Here is a 22,610-nt window from a genome sequence, read left to right on the forward strand (position 1 = left end):
TGTTTTGTTGGATTTTTGGTCATTTGACCATAAAAGTTATTATATATCTCGCCATGGGTCCCAAGAAAGCCGATGGTAAGGTTTAACCTAAGAAAATAGTGCTGCGTTTCAGGCGATCGAGTGGCAACACTGAAAAGTGTATACTCTTTTCATTGTCCTGACATCAATTTTTGATTTACGCATTTCATTTTTGTACCAGTGTGTTCGCAATAGAATGTTCTATAAGAACATTAGTATAAAATGTCACACAAGGATGCGTTAGACCGGCACCAAATAAAAAACTACGTCGATTACACTTGTTGTGTCAACAATACAATAGTCTTACTTCGATGGTGCAATGCTACGCCATTCTCCCAACTAGGCTATGTGGCTATTAGAGAAAACGGAAATTTCATGGCGGACATTTTCTAACTATCCCAAAGTTGATCTCATAACAAATAGTTATGTAATTAACTCATAACAAATAGAGTTATGTAATAGAAATATTTTTTCTCATGACTCGTGAGCGAGTCTGCTGTGCGACCTCAACACAAAAAGTGGCAATGCTCTTGAGTGCCGTGATAATGCTAAAGTGTTAAGAAAATGTGTGATGTATGGGAAGAATTGCAAAGTTTTGTTGAAAAAACTCGCCCAGATAAAGCTGTAGCAGGCCGTTGCATTGACCTTTGAAATGACAATGTGATGTCTTACTACAGACAAGTGTTAAAATGTAGGGAAAAACAAGTGTCTTTAGACAGATTGTTAGTAAGACAAGCAAGTCTTAGTGGTATGCAGGCAAAACCTGCCAGAGTGTGCACACCAGTGAAGACCTCACTGCCTGATGTTATAATGGAAGGGGACTCCCCTTCCAAACAGTAACACCTCTTCTCCTCCCTCCTTCTCACCATCTTCCATACGCCAACAGCAAGGGTAAGTAATAACTTGAACATAGTTTTGTAGGTTTATTTAGATGAATTAGGTATAAAATTTAGTTTGAAGTGGGGTTTTTGGGGTAGTCAGGAACGGATTAATTCATTTCCCATTATTTCTTATGGGGAAATTAGCTTCGGAATACGAATTTTAGGAATACGAGCTGTCTCCAGGAACGGATTAAACTCTTAAACCGAGGTACCACTGTAAATGTGTCATGTGTGTAAGATACACATTTACTCAAACAGGTGGAACAATCATAATGCCGAACAGATAATCACTTGTTTACAGTTGGGTGTGTGTAAACACACCCTACACCTGTTGCAGGTGTGCAGCAAGGTGAGTAATTCTGGCTGATCAAAGGGATTGATGTGCAGATTGTCAATAAAACAATAAAATAGAGTTTAGTACTTATATAATCCTGGCCTCACACTCTCATACCAAACGACTCATACACACAGCTTGCAGAAGGTCTGAATGGCTGATATTCACAATTGTCAGTCTCGTGAATACACTAGAGTTTGGCAGTCCGTCTCACAGAAATCAGGCTGGCTTCGTAGCAGCACAATTAAAAAAAAAAAAAAAAAAAACAGCGTTGAATGTAATGAAACGCCATTTTCTGGGTGAGCCCCGGAGGCTCCCTGGAGCTTATCGGGCTAATGTACGTTATATTAGATCGGGACTTTAGCTAAGGAGTTCAGACCTGCCAGGGACCAGCGCCAAAGCCTGGCCCCTTCAGAGAGGTTTCAAGGAGCAATGGCCCTGGAAAACCCCCTTGTGGTTGGGGTTTTCCTTATCTGCCATCGACCGGGGTTAGGCACCCAGAAAGGTAGGCATAACAAAACAAACCCCACATGGTAAAAAAATAAAACAAAAAACCGAACAGAGAGGTAGAAACTCCCTACAATCCCATGGAAACAAGCAAACATCACACTTTACTGCCACGCCGCCCTCCCCGCCCAGAGAGGGGGAGGGGGGAGCCCCGGACCTACCGCGCCGACTGCCAAGCTTCAGTTCGGAAGCTAAGCTTCAACCAATGCGAAAAAAACGCCGACCGGTGGGAGGGAGGGTTGCCAGGGAGCCTCCGGGGCTCACCCAGAAAATGGCGTTTCATTACATTCAACGCTGGTTTTCTGTGGGAAGCCCCTACAGCTCCGTGGAGCTTCATACCCAAAGAGAAGGAAAAGAAAGCCCGAAACGCTTTGCGTAATAGTGGCTTTAGGCATTGTATGTACTAGCTCTACCTATAAGTCAAACAATCCTTGTAAATATTTATTGTATGTATGTACCTTACCTAAATAAAATTGTATTGTATTGTATTGTAAAGGGCTAACCCGGGAGGCGGCCGCCACAAACTCCGCAACGCGAAGCCGAGACAACAGGTTGCAACCTGCGACCCAAGACAACAAGAACGCACAGGAGCAGACGCGCATATAGAATGGGCGGCCAAGAACCTGGGTGACCCTCAAATCCCTGCGCCCGAAATGAGCTCTAGACGTCACCAACACAGCAGCAAAAGCTGCAAACGTCCGAACAGCACGGGCGCAAGGATAGACCGCAAGCTGGACGACTTGGCAAGGTTCTGGTACTGGTCCCTGGTAGGTCTGAACGTCTTAGCTAATGTACTCGTCTAATATAACATACATTAGACCGATAAGCTCCAGGAAGTCATAGGGGCTCCCCACAGAAAACGCCGACTGGGAGGAGAGAGAGATGCCGGGGAGCCTCCACTTCTCACCCAGAAAATGGTGTTTTATTACATTCAATGCTGGTTTCCTGGGGGAGCCCCTTCGGCTCCCTGGAGCTAACTACCCACAAAAGAAAAGTATAGGGACATACCCGGGAGGTGGTCATCACTCACTCCTCAACTCTAAGTCGAGGTAACTGGCTGCAACCGCCGACCCAAAACGACACAGGCCCGACCAGGCCCAGGAACATTCACGAGGTAACAGCAGACCCTGTTCGATTGCCAAAATACCCATGCCCGAATGTCAGCCCAGGTCATGTCACTAAAGACAGCAGCAAGAGCAGCGAACTTATGAACGTCATTGGCATGGGAATAGACCGCAGGCTGGCTAACCTTAATAACCCTGCGGACAACCTGGGAGACCCGCACGCGCAAACAGGGAAGAAGGGAAACTGGATTAACCCAACGCGCGTCCCCGGATACAGAAGCCATTGCGCGCAAATAACGGTAAAGGGCCGTAACTGGACAAAAAACATGATGCACCCCTGCTCAACCAATGAAGCATCAACAACCCAAGGACCCCTCCAGAATACAGCAGTCTCATTCATTGCCATAAAATAAAGAGACCGCTGCAGACGAACAAAACCATCGCTACGACCGAAAGAGCAGAAACCCCTGTGCTGGAGGAAAGCATGAAGCATCCCAAACCGACCCCCAGAGGCCAATGCCAACAGGAAAAGAGCCTGAGAGAAACAATCCTGAACCGAAGGGGACACAACAAACCGAGGAGAAGAGAGAAAAGAGAGTACCCGATCCAAGGACCAGGACGGCTCAGGCGGCCCATGAGCAGGCCGAAGGTGAAACAATTCACGAGACAGCTCGCTAAACGGCGCAGAAGTTATAGCAATACCGAAAGCAAGCTGAAGTGGATCCGCCAGTGCCGCACGATACGAGGTGACAGTATGTGGCAAGATGACGACCCCAAACCACCACAAGAGAAGGACAAGCCGATGCCAACAAAATGCAGCCACCTAAGAAAGGACAAAAGGAAAAAGGAAGGACCGCCAAAAAACCCCATACTGCTGCCAAGAAGAAGCACGCAGGTGGGACACCATCAATGAAGCCACCCGACCACCAACAGAAGGCGAGAGATTCGAGGCAAAACTGAAGCAGCCTCGCCATGGACCAAGTGAGCCTAGGAAGAGGCGGAGCCGTGGGAAGATCCTGGGTGCGACCAACGAACAAGCAGAGCAGGAAACCCAAGCCGGCAAAGGAGGAGATAGATCGTCTGCCGTACAGAAAAACTGACCAATGCCAGCGAGCCCGCCAGGAAACTGGAGACAACGGTTCCGATGCGAGACACTAGAGAAGGAACACCTCGAGACCATGAAAATGCCAACAGGCAGGGTAAGCCAGGAAACCAGGAACCCAAACCTGGCAAAAAGGCACAAACAAAACGCACAACCATGTGTAGGAAAAAATGAGAAAAAACAGAAAAAATAAGGAAAAAGACCAGAACAGCCGTAGCACCAGCGGCGAGGGACAAGAGTGTAGAAGGAAAATGAGGAACGGAGAAGGCAGGCAGCAAACGGGAATGAAAGGGACACGACCAACAACACACAGAGCTGCTGGTCATGTCCCAACAAGTCACGCCAACAACACACAGAGGTGTTGGACATGTCCCAACACAAGACGAAACTGAAAAAGGTGCAAAGGTTTGCCACCAGACAAGTACCCAAACCAAGGGGCACGAGCAACGAGGAGAGACTACGGGAATTAAACCACACGTCACTGGGAGACAGAAGAGCTAGAAGGGACATGATCATCACATTCAAGATTCTCAGAGGAATTTATAGGGAAGATAACGACAGACTATGGAACTCAAAGGGCACACGCACCAGGGGACACAGGTGGAAATGAGTGCGCAAATGAGCCATAGACGGCAGGAAGAAGTATGGCAGTGCAGAGTAGTAGCCAAGTGGAATGCATGAAGAAGTGATGTGGTGGAGGCTGACCCCATACACAGCTTGAAGCGTAGCTATGATAGAGCCCAAGACGGACAAGGAAGGATTGATCCAGATAAGACCACGAAAAACGGGGCCGTGACCCCCTTGGGAACAAAGAACACAGACGAACAAGGAAGACCCCAGGAAGAAGCACGCAAGGGCCAAACAAAACGCTACAACCAAACCCCAACACCCATCCACAGTATGAAAACTGCAGTAAAATGTCACCTCAGAACAGCCTGACACAGTAACATTTACCTCATAACATTCACCCCCACCATTGTACCTCATGACTTGGAGGAGGTGGGGCCCCTTGATTGATACAAGCATGGGTTGGACATGCATATGAGTAGGACTGGATGGGTATAAATAGGAGCTGCCTTGTATGGGCCAATAGGCCTTCTGCAGTCACCTGTTTTCTAGTGGGCTTATACATGTATCAAGAACCATGAACCAGTGCCTGCCGAAAGAGCCGCTAGACCGCAGAAACTCACCTGCAGAACGGAGGCACGAACGTGTCACGAGACAACATAGCCGAGAAGATTCTGGGAGCACCGCCAGGGGAAGAAGGCTAGAGCTGCACATGCAAGAGAAGAGGAATGCAGAGACAAAGGAGGCGCCCCACACCCATAACACAGGGAAAACCCTGGTGTCCCCTCCATAGCGGCAATCCAGAACACCCCCAGTAGCTACGGGGCACGGACTGGGGAATGGAGAGGAGTGAGAGACTAAGCACCCGAGAGGAAAGGACGCAGAACACCAGCAGTTGTGCACACCACGAGCGTAGCTCTCATCCTGTAACTACACTTAGGTAATTACAGCGCCCAGAGCAAAACAAACTCCCACTGCGCATGCACAGGACACGAGGTCCGAAGCGACCAACTAGGAGTATGTAAAGAAAACGAACAGTGCCGAGATAGAGCACGGAAAGAAGAGAAATACAAAAGGACAAGACAGGACCGAAAACCGAGAAGAAGCATGGAAGAGGACCAACAAGCCTGAGAAAGGACTGGAGGGAAGCCAGACCAGAAGACGACAGATGTTCCAATAATACGGGAAGAAGCGAAAACCTTCCCGAACCTTCGAGAACACATAGAAGCAAGCACTAAGCATGAAGGCACGCACTAAGCATGAAGGCACAAAAGCAGTCGCACCTGAGACCAAAAGTCATGCAGAACCCCGAGAAGAGGGGAACATGACGGAGAAGTCCCGTCCCAAGGAAGAAGGGTGAATAAACAGAGAAGAGTACCCACCGCCAGGACGGAACGACGGACCCAAGGGACAAGGAACTGAAACCGGGGAGGGGCCGACGCCCAACAACTCGTACAGAGAGGGGGAAGAAAAACCCCACTCCTCGTACCCGCAAGCCCCACTCAGAGGGTAGAAAACCCTGGCAGGGTCCAACAGGGCCCGAGACCCCCCAAGTCAGCCCCTCTCCAGCCCCGAGAACTCTCATGGCAAGCCCTGGGGCTGAGCCATCCCTCCAAAGCCCTAGCCTCACAAGAAAAAGCCGCGGCAGCCGGAAAAGTACTAAAGAGGGGAGCCCACTGGCAGACTCATACAACATGACTGGAGGAACAGGCTTGAATGCCCCCCATCGCTACCCTGGAAGTGGAAATCCTCGAGACCGCCCGAGTCTCAAAACAAAGCTGCCGGAGAAATATACGAAAATTCACTTTTGTAAACAGAGTGGTAGACGGTTGGAACAAGTTAAGTGAGAAGGTGGTGGAAGCCAAAACCGTCAGTAATTTCAAAGTATTATATGACAAAGAGTGCTGGGGAGACGGGACACCACGAGCATAGCTCTCATCCTGTAACTACACTTAAGTAATTACACTTAGGTAATTACACGTGTTGGTTGGAAAAATTTTTAGTTAGTATAATTGGACAGACTTGTTGCTAAGCAAGGAAGTGAATGAGATGTATGTCAAGTTTTGTGAAATATATGATAAAGGCACAAAAAATTTTATCCCAAAACAGAGATGCAGAACTAGGAAACAGGATTGGTTCAACAGAAATTGCGAGAGGGCCAGAGACTAAAAGACACAAAAATGGAATCAATACAGGAAGAGGCCAAACCCCCAAACATACCAGCGATACAATGATGCGAGAAACAACTACACGGCAGTGAGGAGAGAGGCAGAAAGAAATTTTGAAAAAGGGATTGCAGACAAATGTATAACAGAACCAGGTCTATTATATAAATTCATAAACAACAAATTGCAGGTAAAGGATAATATTCAGAGGTTGAAAATGGGAAATAGATTCACGGAAAATGAAAAGGAAATGTGTGAAATATTAAATGAAAAGTTCCAAAGTGTGTTTGTACAAAATGAAATCTTCAGGGAACCAGACACAATAAGAATTCCAGAGAACAACATAGAGCACATAGAGGTGTCTAGAGACGAAGTGGAAAAAATGCTCAAGGAGCTAAATAAGAACAAAGCAGTTGGTCCATATGGAGTTTCACCATGGGTTCCGAGAGAATGTGCCCCTGAGCTCAGCATTCCACTTCAACTGATTTTTCAGGCATCCCTGTTTACAGAGTTGTAGCTGATGTGTGGAAAAAGGCTAACATAGTTCCAATCTACAAAAGTGGAAGCAGGGAAGACCCCCTTAATTATAGACTTGTATCATTGACAAGTGTAATAGTCAAAACATTGGAAAAAATAATTAAAACAAAATGGGTAGAACACCTGGAGAGAAATGATATAATATCAGATAGACAGTATGGTTTTCGATCTGGAAGATCCTGTGTATCAAATTTACTCAGTTTCTATGATTGAGCAACAGAGATATTACAGGAAAGAGATGGTTGGGTTGACTGCATCTATCTGGACCTAAAAAAGGCTTTCGACAGAGTTCCACATAAGAGGTTGTTCTGGAAACTGGAAAATATTGGAGGGGTGACAGGTAAGCTTCTATCATGGATGAAAAATTTTCTGACTGATAGAAAAATGAGGGCAGTAATCAGAGGCAATGTGTCGGATTGGAGAAATGTCACAAGTGGAGTACCACAGGGTTTAGTTCTTGCACCAGTGATGTTTATTGTCTACATAAATGATATACCAGCTGGTATACAGAATTATATGATCATGTTTGCTGATGATGCTAAGATAATAGGAAGGATAAGAAACTTAGATGATTGTCATGCCCTTCAAGATGACCTGGACAAAATAAGTATATGGAGCACCACTTGGCACAATGGAATTTAATGTTAATAAATGCCATGTTATGGAATGTGGAATAGGAGAACATAGACGCCACACAACCTATATATTATGTGAGAAATCTTTAAAGAATTCTGATAAAGAAAGAGATCTAGGGGTGGTTCTAAATAGAAGACTATCACCTGAGGACCACATAAAGAATATTGTATGAGGAGCCTATGCCACGCTTTCTAACTTCAGAATTGTTTTTAAATACATGGATGGCGATATACTAAAGAAATTGTTCACGACTTTTGTTAGGCCAAAGCTAGAATATGTAGTGGTTGTGTGGTGCCCATATCTTAAGAAGCACATTAACAAACTGGAAAAGGTGTAAAGACACGCTACTAAGTGGCTCCCAGAACTGAAGGGCAAGAGCTACGAGGAGAGGTTAGAGGCATTATATATGCCAAAACTAGAAGACAGAAGAAAAAGAGGTGATATGATCACTACATACAAAATAGTAACAAGAATTGATAAAATCAATAGGGAAGATTTCCTGAAACCTGGAACTTTAAGAAGAAGAGGTCATAGATTTAAACTAGCTAAACACAGATGCCGAAGAAATATAAGAAAATTCACTTTCGCAAACAGAGTGGTAGACGGTTGGAACAAGTTAGGTGAGAAGGTGGTGGAGGCCAAGACTGTCAGTAGTTTCAAAGCATTATATGACAAAGAGTGCTGGGAAGACGGGACACCACGAGCGTAGCACTCATCCTGTAACTACACTTAGGTAATTACACTTAGGTAATTACACCGCCCTAAACCAAAACAAACTCCCACGGCACATGCGCAGGACACGAAAGAAAAGTAGCCCAACCGGCTACAAGGAGCCCAACCGGCTACAAGGAGCCCAACCGGCTACAAGGAGCCCAACTGGCTACAAGGAGCCCAACTGGCTACAAGGAGCCCAACTGGCTACAAGGAGCCCAACCGGCTACAAGGAGCCCAACCGGCTACAAGGAGCTCAACCGGCTACAAGGAGCCCAACCGGCTACAAGGAGCCCAATCCGGCCACAAGTAGCCCAATCCGGCATCCCGAACCAGTACGGAGGCAAACTCCGCGTCACACAGGAGGTAAGCCGCAAAGGCTAACCGCACAGCAAGCGAAGAGATGCGGGTAGCCGAAAACCTCCGGAAGACGGAACCGAAGAAACCAAAGGGACACGGAACCGAACCCGGGGAGGAGCAGAGCCCAAGTCCAAATCGTATGCAGAAGGGGGAAAAGAAAACCCCACTCCTTGCAACAGTAAGCCCCGCTCAGAAGGACTGAAATTCAGGCGGAGCCCAATTGAGCCCAAGGCCCCCAAGGCCGCTTCTCCCCAACCCAAGGAGCCTCTACACCAGGCCCCGGGGCCGAGTCGACCTCCAAAGCCACAGCCTCACAAGAAAAGGCCGGGGCAGCCGAGAGAGCTGGAAGAGAAGCGTCCCACTGGTCAGACCCAGGAGCATCGGCCGGAGGAACAGACTCGAATGCCTCCGCGGCTACCGCGAACGGGGCAACCCCCGAAACTGCCCAAGTCTCAGAAACCTCTAACCCCGCCCCGACCCCAAAGCCTTCAGATGCTTAGGGGCCGGAAGCAGGAGGGGGGGGGGAACAAAGCGAACCACCGAAGGGGAAAAACAAGGGGGCGTGGACGGAACCAAGGCCGAAACAACCAAAACCCCAAGTCTGGGTCCCTACACAAAGCGGGACAGCCTCGGGGCGTCCAGGGAAGTGACAACCCGAGCGCGTTGCAACAACCTACCCTGCAATGCGCGAGCTGCCTGCACCCAAGGGAATTCATCAGCAGACTGGGTGAATTGAGTCACGAACAAGCAACAAAGCTCGCAGGACTTAGGGTCGAATGTGTCACCGACCCAACAGGCAGCATGACGGAGGCAAAAACACGGAGAGTCACCCTGAGACAAAGGGACAGAGTAACCCTCAACTCGCACAAAGCGAGAGGGGACGCAAGGGTCTCCACTATCGGACCCGAGAGCCCCCGGGGGGTTTCCCAGGGCCCCTAGACTGGGTCTGCTAAGGGTTATCCCAGGCAGGGCACTGCTAACTGGCGCCCCAAACTACCAAGCAAACTGCTAAAGCTGAACCCACGGGACGTGTCCACTCGTGAGGGCGTAGCACTCAGGGAAGGTGACTAAGCACATGCAGCCCGAGTACCTGAGAATACTACTCCCAGCTCACACGACCACCGTAAGAGCAGCACTAAAAACAAGTCACAGCACTGAGACAAGACCAGAGCTGGAGCCACACGACCGTGCACTATCCCATCAGCCGAGGAACTGAAGCGGTGATCGCCGGTGCAGGGGTCTGGGGCTCTCCCTTCCCCCTCCTGGGGAAGGGGGGAGCTGCGCAGACATTCCGCTCGGCTCGTGTGACGTCATGCTTGTTTATTCGTTTTTCTTGGGGAGTTCTGTCCACTTGTTTATCGATTTTTGTTATTAACCAGAATAGGGGTTTGTTTTGTGGCGCTTACCTTTCTGGGTGCCTGTCCCGGTCGATGGCAGATATAGAATGCTCCAAATCACATGTGCATTTCTATGGGCCATTGCTCCCCGTGCCTCTGTGAGGGAGCCAGGTTCTGGCTCGTGGTCCCCGGTAGGCCTAGAATTCCACCCACATCGACTGATGCAAAATAGTTAGGGTATCCATATCAGCCACGGATAGCTCCGGGGAGCCGTAGGGGCTACCCCCTGAAAAGGGATGAAAATCTATGAGCCAGGGCCCAAGACGATTCCAAAAAATGGAGGAGCACCGCCTGTCAGCACACGAGGTGAGAAGCGAAGAACAGACACCACCTCCCTCAGAAACATCGCATACAACTTAACCAAGGCAGCCAGTTTCAGAGGTGCTGAAGCAAGCACACCAGACACTGGCCCGGAACTCAGCTCCTCCACACTCGCCATGAGCCAGTCCAAAGACAGCTCCAGCAGAAAAAAGAAGCTCAAGACCGAAGACAAGTGCCCATGGGCGCACAAATCCTGGGCCACCAGGGATGCCGAAAGGGAGGGAACCTGCACGTGAAGCCTCACCTGGCTGACATCATAAGGAAGGACGGGGGCGAACAAGCATACATTGAGGCGCTTCAGCTCACCCCCCAGGAAAACCTGAACGACTGTAGGCAACTCTTGCCATTCAAGTGTGCAGTCCGACAGGACAAATGCCAAGCCCCCAACGAAAAAAAAGCAGTCTGCCAGCCAGGAAGACTCTGGCACCTTTTAACGCACCCAGTAAGGAAAAAGGGAGCCAAACTCAAAGAAGAAGGCTTCATTATCAAGGCGTAATCCGGGACTCGCAGGAGGTAAGCCGCTAAGGCCTCCCACACCTTCTTTGGTGGGATGCGGGAAGCCAAAACCTCCAGAAGGAGGGAACCAAAGAACCCAAGGGAACTTGGGGAGGAGTCGAACTCATAACAAAATCGTACAGGGAGGGGGATAGGAAAACCCCTCCCCCTGTAACAACAAGCCCTGCGCCGAGAGTACCAAACACCACAGCAGGGACAAGTGGGGTCCAGGCTTCCCCAAGTCAACTCCTCCCCAACCCTGGAATCCTCCAGTTCAGGACCAAGGGCCGAGCCGTCCTCCAAACCCTACGCCTTTGGAGAAAAAACAGAGACCACCGGGAAAAGCAGGGATGAAGGGGGCCCCACTGGCGTGGCGCAAAAGCTCTGGCAGGAGGACCAGGCTCGAATGCCTCTGCCGCTGATCCGGAAGGGGCAATCCCCGAAGCCACCCAAGTCTCGCTACCAGTATAATTCAGCGAGGCAGCTGCGGGGGCATCAGAAAGGTAACCAACCTTGCACGTTGCTGCAGCCTAAACCTTGCATGCAACGCTAAAGCTACCTGCACCCGAATATCAGTCTCAGTGGACTGGGTGAATGGAGTTCAAGCAAAGAATACCACTCGCAGTACTCCAGGTCAAAGGTGTCACTGACCCCTAACAGGCAGCAAGGCGGAGGCAGACGGTGAGTGTCACCCTGAGACAAGAGGACAGAGCAACCTTCAAACTCGCAGAAGGTGAGGTGGGACTCAGAGGTCTCCTACATTGGACCACTAAGCCCCAAAGGGGGTTTTCAGAGCCTTTAGGCTGACTGCTAAGGGAAGCCCAGGCGAGGTTTTGCCAACTGGTTATTCCAGAGCTATCAAACAAACAACTAAAAGCTGAACCCCTGCAACGTGTGCAAGCACGGGGACCTAGTGGAGGGCCACCAAAATCCTACAAGTGGTCCTACCGCCACATCAGGCAGACCATCGCCAAGCAAAACAAAACAAAAACAAAAGAAAAACCCTGCATATCACGTCTCCAGGTGAACAGAACCGGTCGCTATGCGTATATCAGACAGCTGCACAGTACCTCGTGCCCAGCCAGCAATGAAACTACCTTCTACCCAAGGGCAAACAAGAGTAAGAACCTGAACCCAGCTGAACCCCCAAGGGCGGGCAATCACTGAGCAGCGACAGAACCACACGGAAGTAGCTGCTCCTGAACGGCTCATGGAAGATAACCCTGAGGCTGCAAAGGCAGTACTTACAGGGCACCTAGGGAAGGTAGCCCTAGGTGTCTGCAGCCCCAGTACTCTTGTGTTACTGCTAGCTCACACGCCACCAAAACTGAGCAACAACATCGCACTGCAGCACTGCGCAAAGAGTGGAGCCAGAGCGATCGACCGTCACCAACACAACAGCCTCTTGAACTGAGGAGAGTTGCCGGCGTGGAGATCTGGGACCCCCCGTCCCCCTCCCGGGGAGGGGGGGTTGCACAGACTGATACGCGGGTGTTGTGGTGACATCATGTTTGTTTCCTTGTTTTTAATTGGGGAGTTTTGTTTGCTAGTTCGGATTTCGGTTTGCAATTTTTGATCAGCAGTAGTTTGTTTTGAGATTCCTATCTTTCTGGGTGCCTGACCTGGTAGATGGCAGACAAAGACTGCTTCCAATTACACGGGGGTTTCTTTAGGCCATTGCTCCTCGTGCCTCACTTCAGGGGGTCAGGTTCTGGCTCTGGTCCCCGGTAGGCTTAGAACTCCTTCGATTGACTGTTGCCATGATCTAATATATACACATCAGCCCGGTATAACTCCGGGGAGCCGAAGGGGCTCTCCATAGAAAATATTTATTTATTGAAGTTGTTTTATTCTAGAGCATTTGCATGGTATATACAAAAATAAGTTGTCAATATGCATTTGGGACCACCCCCCTGTAGATACAATATAAACACCTGTAAAGTACTCTGTTGACAGTGTAGGTGCTGACATATAGAGGTGATCAGGGGTAGTGATCAGTCAACTTGCAGTAGGCAGTGATCCTTGCTGGTGTATTTGAGACTTAGTATCACTTGAAAAAAGGTTTTGAGTGTAAATGAATATACTTTCCAAAGATCATTCCCCCATTAGTGACCTGGTCACGAAGAGATTGTCGACCTGACCTGGCTGCTTCTTGTCACGTTGTTGTGAGAGCAAGATTTCCCCTAAAGGAGCAATGAAATAGTATAGCTCAGAAATAAACTCTACTGTACTTACCTTTAACATAGCTCATAATTGAAGGATTGGATGAAGTGTGAACAGTGAATGAACTGATGCTTTCTCTTGCTCGACTAGAAACTGAGCCAATATCAAACATTTCATCATCCGAATCAATTGGGACACATTCATCCACTCTGTCTTCATTTGAGAGGTCAAGCTTTGGAGTACTATATGCTGTAACATAAAAAATAATATTTAAACCAATAGATAATTAGATAACTTTTGAATATTAGTTAACTAAAATAAAATTTGCAATAAAAGTTGAGAATGTAAATAGAAGAAGATAAACAGCATGTACAATAAATGAATGTGGAATGACACAACAACTGATAGTCATGTCTATGTGACAGACATGACATTCAAGGGGAGGAAAACCCCTCCCCTTGAATGTCATGTACCCAGGCAGCAATGTCCCTACAATAGCTATATTAAGGTACTGTAGTCAAAGATTAGAGCAGGAAATAACCAACCAACCAACTGACAACCAACAAACCTGTGACAGAAATACCAAGGCAGCTATGTATCTGTAATAAAACCAGCATTGAATGTAATGAAATGCCAGTTTCTGGGTGAGAGCAGGAAGCTCCCTGAAGCTAGCTTACTGATTAAGTGCCATACTACTTAAGAGTCATCAATCGCAGAGTTCTTGTATGCCTGCTGCAGGCCACAATCAGAATCTGACCCAGCCACAGAGGCACAAGGAGCAATGGCTCATGAACACTTTATATTTAAAGTTTATCATCTTGCCATCTCAGACAAACCCCCGAGAACTCAGAAGAGCTACCCGAAGCGACCAGCCCCAAAGAGGCATGGCCCGAAGAGAGCCCCAGCCCCAAGTCGAGACAATGAGCCATGGGGAAATAGCCAGAATGGAGCAGGATCACCAAGTCTCCATGAATTTGAACCATCCATAATGCCTGCCACACTGCTGCAAAGTCCCGCACCATCCTATGGGCCCAACTCATGGACGGCCACCAACGTTCCTTGCCAGACTGGTGAGCGCTGGACACAAAGCCCCAGCTGAAGCATCCATGAAAACATCAAGCGAGGGAGGAGGAAGGTGCCATGGCACCGAACCCCAAAAAACCCGAAGAAGAAGCCAGTGACGCTGCAACTGGCACAAGGACATCGAGGGACAAACTCACTGATTGCAAGAGGGAAGAAAGAGGCTGCCCTGAAGATACTGGAACAACCTCCTGAGCCAAACCCTACCCCAGAGTGTTAACCAGAAGGGCAAAGTTCACACTCCCATACAGCTACTCCAGCAACTACTGCATATCCCGGGTACCCCTCAGCAGCAGCAGGAACAAGGCCGTGGGAGGGAGAGAAAGCAACGCAGTCCGAGAATCCCAAACAAGACCCAGCCAGGTTCAAACCTGGGACAGAACCAACTGGGACTTCATACAGTTCACCAGCAAACTGTGGCCTGGGCAACTGGTGACTGCCGGGCATGAGCATCAGTCAAGAGCTGACTGACGCCGGCCCAGATTGTGAGATTTTTTCTTTGATTTTTACTTGATCAAAAGAATATTTCCTATTGATGGAAAGGGAGCCGGTCGGCTGAGCGGACAGCACGCTGGACTTATGATCCTGTGGTCCCGGGTTCGATCCCGGGCACCGGAGAGAAACAATGGGCAGAGTTTCTTTCACCCTATGCCCCTGTTACCTAGCAGTAAAATAGGTACCTGGGTGTTAGTCAGCTGTCACGGGCTGCTTCCTGAGGGTGGAGGCCTGGTCGGGGACCGGGCCGCGGGGACACTAAAGTCCCGAAATCATCTCAAGATAACCTCAAGATAACCTCAAGATGTTAGGTTAATGTAACTACCTCACATGGGAGGCAGACCTCAAACAGAAAGAACTGCTTACTAGAAAATATTTAACTTCAAGCCTGAGACTATAGGAAAAAGTGGGAGCAAACCGCCAGGCTTCCACCACACGTGTGAAAACCTGATCACTTGGGTCGTTGGCTCTTTCTAGTAATGAACTAATAAAGGGTAACTGACGGGAACTCACTTCAAATTTTTTGAAGTGTGGTGCTATGAATCGGACTCGAGCTCTTAGGAACAAACTCAATTTACACATAAGCATGCAAGGCGTTGCAGAATATGATAAGTGGGACAATAATATTGCGGGTTTGAACATAAATGACCATTTCTAGAACAATAACAATTTATTCAACAAAAATCTAGCACTACTACAACACGGAGTTTATGTTACTTTACTGTCTCCCAATGGCACATTTAGCAACAGCTATTCAACAGCCTGGTGGACTCACGGAATCCTTCCCATCGTCACTGACTGAACAATGACACTACCTGAACAGAGTGGTGCCCACTGGTGACACAAGCTTGCAATCAATATAGTGTATGTCACGGTCCTCACGGTGAGCAATACTATAATCACAAATCTTGAATGGCTCTTGCCGCCCTTCCCACCGAGGTACCAAGTAACTAAACGGGTGATCTAACACTGATGACCCCCCTATAAAAATCTTACGTTAACACTTGTCTCTCCAGACGACAACAATACTAAAAGTTACACTAATTGAATTTAAACAATGACGTTAATTGACCGTCCACAGCGGTCAGCAACAATTTAATTTACGTTAACACAATCTTATCTCAACGACACTCAAATGACAACAATAATTCGAAAGCCCTTTAATTACATCACACTTTAGACGTCAAGCATTCAGTGAGTAATTCCCAATTAATTACTGTTGCATCAACAGCCTATTAATTCAGACGAGTTATGATAGACACTGCTGTCATCCAATTGACAAGTGTCTTTCTGGTCTTACGACAAAATTGCCTTAACAAGGGTTCTATTACTCTACTACACAAGGCTACACTACACCTTGTATAAACAACATCAACACGGTGTGAATTCACCAATGGCGGGTGCTAATTCCCCTTAATCCGCTACTCGAGTGCTTAACACTTTCGCGTTCCACAGACTTAATAAGTCGTCACTCTTTTTTCTACTGAATGTGTTCCAGTGACGCATTTTTGCGTCACTCGATATAAAAATTTGTAAAAAAAAAAGTTTCTATGCGATCTTCAATTTTTTTTTTTTGAAATGAGCGCCATTGTTTTCCCACAATCCTCCGTAGGCCGCATGGGATTCTGGGTCACGCCATGCGGTCGGCCTAGTCCTTTGTCAAACGTCTCTCGTGACCGGACTACCGCGCTCCCGCGTCCAGAACCTGTGCCACTCTCTGCCCTGTGTAGCAGTGTTTATTCGTTCCTGTCTCCTTACAACGCATTATTACTTGCAAACATGGATCGTGGTAAAGGACAGAGCACCTCTACCCCCAAGAAGGATAGTGAAATGACCAAGGGAGATAAGTTGAGTGAGCTGTACAAAATGTTCAGCAATGTGAAGCTTACCCCTAGTAAAATTCCTGATTTGTTGGATCGTTTGTCAGATGTGGAGGCAGATGCTGAAGGGGAAGAGCGTCAGAGTGATTTCAGTAGTGATAATGAGGGGACAGCGTCGTCTGATGAGTTTGATTCATCATCGAGTGAGGAGAGTAGCGAGGGGATTGAGGATGAGTCAGCGGATGTGGGCCGCCCCAAGGCACCTGTAAGGAGGCGTGCAGGACGTCTTCAACAGCCTAATCCCGATGCTGCCTGGTCAACTGACAATACACCACCTATTGTAGGCAGTTTCAGTGCCACACCAGGCATAACTGTCCCAGTGCCAATTACCCCCCTGCAATTTGTTCAATTATTTCTGACCCGTGCCCTAATTGAGTTCATCACAGTGGAAACTAACAGGTATGCCAGGCAGTTTATTCAGAATGCTTCCAGGCGCACTATGAGGTTGTGGAAGGAGGTATCTGCGAAGGAAATGGCAAGGTATTTGGCTTTATCAATCTTGATGGGTATTGCACGACTCCCAACAATGCACATTTTGAGGTTATTACTTCTTCATACTTTGCTGTGGGTAGCTCTATATATATTCCAGTTCTTAGTGCTCAGATTGGTATGTCTACATAGTGCATCTTCTTGCGAGTATTTTGACACCAAAATGAACAATGTACAGTGGTACCTCGGAATGCGATTGTCCCTGTATGCGAGGTTTTCGGAAGGCGAGGTGTATTTACTCCAAAAATTTGTCTCAGAAGGCGAGGGTTACTTCGGGAGGCGAGTTTGGACGCGAGTTTGTTGATACGCGTACAGCCGACCTAGCGCGTTCGTCGCCCCTCCGCCCCTCAGTTTATTATTGTCTCGCGCTCAGTGACTACCCCCACATCAATTCTTCTCGCGGATTTTCAGTGTTTTGTTGGATTTTTGGTGATTTGTCTATACAATTTGTTATTATATATCTCACCATGGGTCCCAAGAAAGCCAGTGGTAAGGATAAAGGCCAGAAAGCTCATGTGAGGATGACAATAGAGGAGAAACAAGAGATCATTCGGAAGCATGAGAACGGTACACGTGTTGTTGAACTTTGTAGGCAGTACAACAAAGCCACATCAACAATATGCACTATACTTAAGAAGAAAAATAAGATTATGGGTGCTAAAGTGGCAAAAGGAGTAAGAACATTAACGGCACAAAGACCACAAATACTTGAAGAAGTGGAAAAGTTGTTATTAATTTGGATACACGACAAGGAGTTGAGGGGTGATAGTGTTTCGGAGGCCATTATTTGTGAGAAAGCCAGGGTGTTGCACGAAGACCTTCTAAAGAATACCCCTGCAACGAGTGATGCAGATAAGAAAGAGTTTAAGGCAAGCAGGGGCTGGTTTGAAAAATTTAGAAAGAGAAGTGGTATCTATAGTGTTACAAGGCATGGGGTTATGTGATGTGATTATGGAAGGGGACTCCCCTTCCAAACAGTAACTCCTCTCCTCCTCCCCCCTCCTCACCATCTTCCATACGCCTACAGCACTCGACAGCAAGGTAAGTAATAACTGGAACACAGTTTTGTAGGTTTATTTAGATGAATTAGGTAAATTAGGTATAAAAATTTAGTTTGATGTGGGGTTTTTGGGGTAGTCAGGAACGGATTAATTCATTTCCCTTTATTTCTTATGGGGAAATTAACTTCGGAATGCGAGTTTTCGGAAGGCGAGGCGTCTCCAGGAACGGATTAAACTCTTATTCTGAGGTATGCCTGTAGCACAAAAACTTCCATTGGAACAATATTTTTGTTTGTCGGGTGTATTGGGTGTACCGGGCGTGGAAACGGGTGTTTGGGCGGGTGAGGCATCGACGTGTTTGGGGGTGTTTGGGGGTGAGGCGCGCACGTGTAACCCACTTTTATGCATATGTCTGTGTAGGCAATTTTATTGCGATCACCGTGATACCAAACAAAACCATATGCAACAAGTTTTGACTTGATAAACACAATCAGAGTAGCAACATATAGGGAGAGTTTAGCGGAGTTTAGCGTGAGCGCGAAACAAAGCACGCAGTTCTTTGGTTGCTGGTCGCCTAATGTTAGCTTTGGTGAAATGTTATACATATGTTCTTATAGTACATTTCATTAGCTACACAGTGATACCAAAAAAAAACACGTACATCGAAAATGAGGGTCACAGACATGAGGAGAGTATAAACTTTTCAGTTGTGGTTGAGCGCATGTGCAGCTGGGCGCGCTCCGGCGGGTAACCCTAAGCCAACTTCCCACATTCCTGTGGGTGGGGCGACACCATTATTTATTGTGTATATTTATATGTCCGTGTAGGGAATTTTATTGCGGTCACAATGATACCAAAATAAACCACGAATAATAATTCTGGGGTTCGCAAACATAAAAACATCGTAAACATTGATGCCCGGTTTTACGCTCACAGCTAACGACCGCCACAGTTTGTTATTCGGTGTGGTTCTCATGTTGTCTTTGGTGACATTTTATATATATATTCCTCTAGAGCATTCTCTCGCGAACACAATGATACCAAATTTAAATACATGCCGCCAAAATTAAGCTCCCCACCCCGAAAAGATTATAAACATTTTAGTGCTGACGCGCAGTAGGCCGACACGAACGGCCCACTTAGGGCTTACCGTCAGCCTATTCCCAGGGAGCGCGAAAGTGTTAATCCCGTGTCCTCAGACAGATACGATCAGTCCAACGAATTATGACAGCTATAACAGCTCAATTGACAGGTAGTCAATTCCTACCTTTTATGCCTATGTAGGCATAGAAGGTAGAACAGGTATGTCCTGTGACAGGAATACTATGACAGCCTATGACAGGTAGTCAATCCCTCTACGTTAATCAATCACTTAATTAATGATGGCTCGTTAATTCATTAACACTACGTTAGTCGCCCTTCCAACAATTCCTCATCACTGCGTGAACTCACTGTGACTGTTGCAATTACACAACTTAGCAAAGAGTGCTCAACTAACTGTCGCACGGATAGGTAACTGCACCCACAAATTGACGTTACTCACAACACTGTTCAACAACACAACAATGCCCTCATTAAACAATGATGTTCCCCAGTGACGTTAATGACTTTAAATTCCCACGGAATCCTTCATAGTACACAACACATTACACCAAGGACACAAATTGTCAATACTGTAGTTCACAACACGGTACAACTTTGCTGCCCACGGCAACTTGCAAAACACTTTCTCAGTAAATTATATCAACCCTAATTATAGTCACGACCCTAACACAACACAACAGTATAACAAAGTGTTGGCCAAAATATAATATAAAATTATTAATTAACTATCGGAAATCTCCCGTTACACACTTCACTGTTGGAACGGGAACGCTCTGCAAAGAATTTACATACACAGCACAATAGAGAAATGGAAACAGATAAAATCTCTTTCCTCCACCCTTGGGGATACAGTAAAATATATGACAACTCCACACAACTGAATCCTCACTTACAGTTGGGCCCACTCCTCAACTTGATTAACGTAGAACAGGTGTAACTCACACGTCTCCAATTCCCATCACCTCACCAGGTGTTCAAAGGGACAATGGCAAACGGAACACTGAGTGCGAAGCCAGCTTCAGAGTTTAACACACCAAAACAGAAAACAGGTACTTACTCCATCTTCACCAACTGGTCACATACACCAGTGACCAGTCGACCACACAAACACACATACGAAACCTCCCACTTGCTGCTGCAGAAAGGTGGTGAAGTAGGCATCCTTCTACTCCATACACGTGGTCGTTTGGACCACGGGGAGGCTGGTGCGGTGTCCCAACACACAGACCAGGGTGGTGGTGGTAGGTACTATTGTGCAGCCTAGGGTAGGCAAGAGCGAGGCGAGACACGGAGGTGGCTGGTACAGACACAGAAGGGATGGTACCATGCAATCAGCACGGTACAGTACGTGAAAATGACAAGAGTCCCTCACTGTTCACTGGTAATTCCGCAAAATTACGAATTCAAGGTTTCCAACACAACACTGAAACCTTCACAAGTTCATCTCTCCCTGGTACCAATGTCCACTACATGGACATTGATAAGGTACACATGGTACCTTATCTCCAATGCACGATTAGGCATTTTCAACAATGCACGATTCTAGGGCACGATAGACGACGGATGTCACTACCCCACGTAGATATAACACTGCCGCCACAGTCCACTTTCTCTGGGTGGCGTCCCACAATCACGCGGGAAGGTGACGTTCCCCCTAAGTTCACACCCGTTAGCTTTATCGCCATTTTCCCTCTTCCTCAATACCAGATTCTTACTCCCACGGTCCCGGGATGATGGTTCAACAATTGAGAGTGACTTGTGTCGTTGCAGGCGGTCTTTCCGGTGCTTGGCCTTAGCACGGAAACAACACAGCCTCCTACAGCAAAGTACATGGCTAAGAATGGGGTTTGGTGCCAAGAGAGGGCCCGGCGACCAGCCGGAACCCTCAGCTCCTTCCACCAATCACAGCTAAGCATCTCAGAGGTCCAGGAGTGTCGGCCAATCCCACTCTTCAAAGACGACGCTCTTCCCTCTGGCACAAGGGAGTCACGTGAGGGGAAGGGGGTCAGCCTACAACCGTTAACCCCCCAAACCTCCTCTCTCCACTTGAACTTGTACAAAAATTTCCCAGAAATCAACTCCCTGCTATAACTTTCTTCACAGACTTGATACAGCAACCACAGTAGCCTTAATGACTAGCACTCGTCAAGAGCTCTCCGGTGGCACCCAACATGACTGGGTGAGAGTTGTATTTCGTAAGCTGGTGCTACTGTGCATATGCACCTATGCACTCCTACTGTGCACACTCTTCAGTGCACAAGGGAGCTGGAAAAATTCATCTCCTGACACAGATCACCCGGGCCGGTTCCCCCTTGTGCGGGAGCTAACAAGCAGGGTGTTGGTTGGACAAAGTTTTTGTTGACTGTTTTCTTTATGGGGGAGTTCTTTGCATATTTTGGGGATGTAGTGTCGCATTTTCAACAAGGCTGTAGTCTGTTTTGATTCGCCTACCTTTCAGGCTACTTCCCTGGTCGATGGCAAGATGATAAACTTTAAATGTAAAGTGTTCATGAGCCACTACTTCCTGTACCTCGGTGACAGGGCCAGGTTCTGGTTCTGGTCTCCAGTAGGCACACAAGAACACTGTGACTGATGACTCCAAGTAGTGTGGCACTTAATCAGTAAGCTAGCTTTAAGGAGCCGATGGGGCTCCCCACAGAAAATATGAGCATTTGAAAAGTTTGGAGAAGCTTCAGCATTGTCAACATTGTTTATATGGAGATATTATAAGCTGCAACAAAGAGATAAAATTAAGGGAGAATAAATAAACTAATCAGATTTTTGTAAAGGACAATAAGATGCTTACCATTTCCCATAATATTACTATTAGATTCAAGAATCCCACTGTCCCCATCTCTGACAACAGTAGAAGAGGAATTAGATTCTGACAATTCCTGAGTAGAAGCAGTGAGGTGTTTGGGAGACTCCTGGACTAGAATAACCCGATGAGATTTTGTAGAGCAATGCACAGGTGAATCTTCTTTATCCAAGGAAGCAGGAGCCTGCAATCTCAACGGAGAACTGGCTGCAGGTGGTGTACTATCAGGAGATTCCTAAGGAAGAGTGCAGATAAATAAGAATATTTAACTACATTTAAAGAAAGTAGATAGACTTTTTCTTAATGCAGTCTAATAAGGTATTGCTGGTAGTGGTCATATATCCAAAGTATTCCTTTATACACAATTTAAAAAGTAATCTTAAATAGAAAACCCAGAAGCAATGCAAGCTGTGTATTTTAGATTCTCAGTATAGGTATATGTGTACCAAATCAGTAAAGTCTAAGAATAAATGAATAAGGCATTG

The 22,610-nt window shown here is 47.2% G+C and overlaps 1 protein-coding gene across 3 annotated transcripts in view; it reads right to left on the reverse strand.

Moving 5' to 3' along the window:
* The window catches only part of LOC123757260 (ADP-ribosylation factor-like protein 13B), a 149,425-nt gene that overhangs the window by 25,684 nt on the left and 101,131 nt on the right, over window positions 1-22,610 (reverse strand). For all 3 annotated transcript variants that reach the window (XM_045740787.2, XM_045740786.2, XM_045740784.2), the window contains 2 exons: window positions 22,114-22,360; window positions 13,331-13,507 (listed from right to left, as the gene is read on the reverse strand). In XM_045740787.2, the coding sequence (XP_045596743.2) occupies window positions 13,331-13,507; window positions 22,114-22,360 (424 nt within the window). The remainder of the gene's footprint in view (window positions 1-13,330; window positions 13,508-22,113; window positions 22,361-22,610) is intronic.

This window comes from Procambarus clarkii, chromosome 13 (genome assembly GCF_040958095.1).
Source record: "Procambarus clarkii isolate CNS0578487 chromosome 13, FALCON_Pclarkii_2.0, whole genome shotgun sequence".
NCBI classification, from domain to species: Eukaryota; Metazoa; Arthropoda; class Malacostraca; order Decapoda; family Cambaridae; genus Procambarus; species Procambarus clarkii.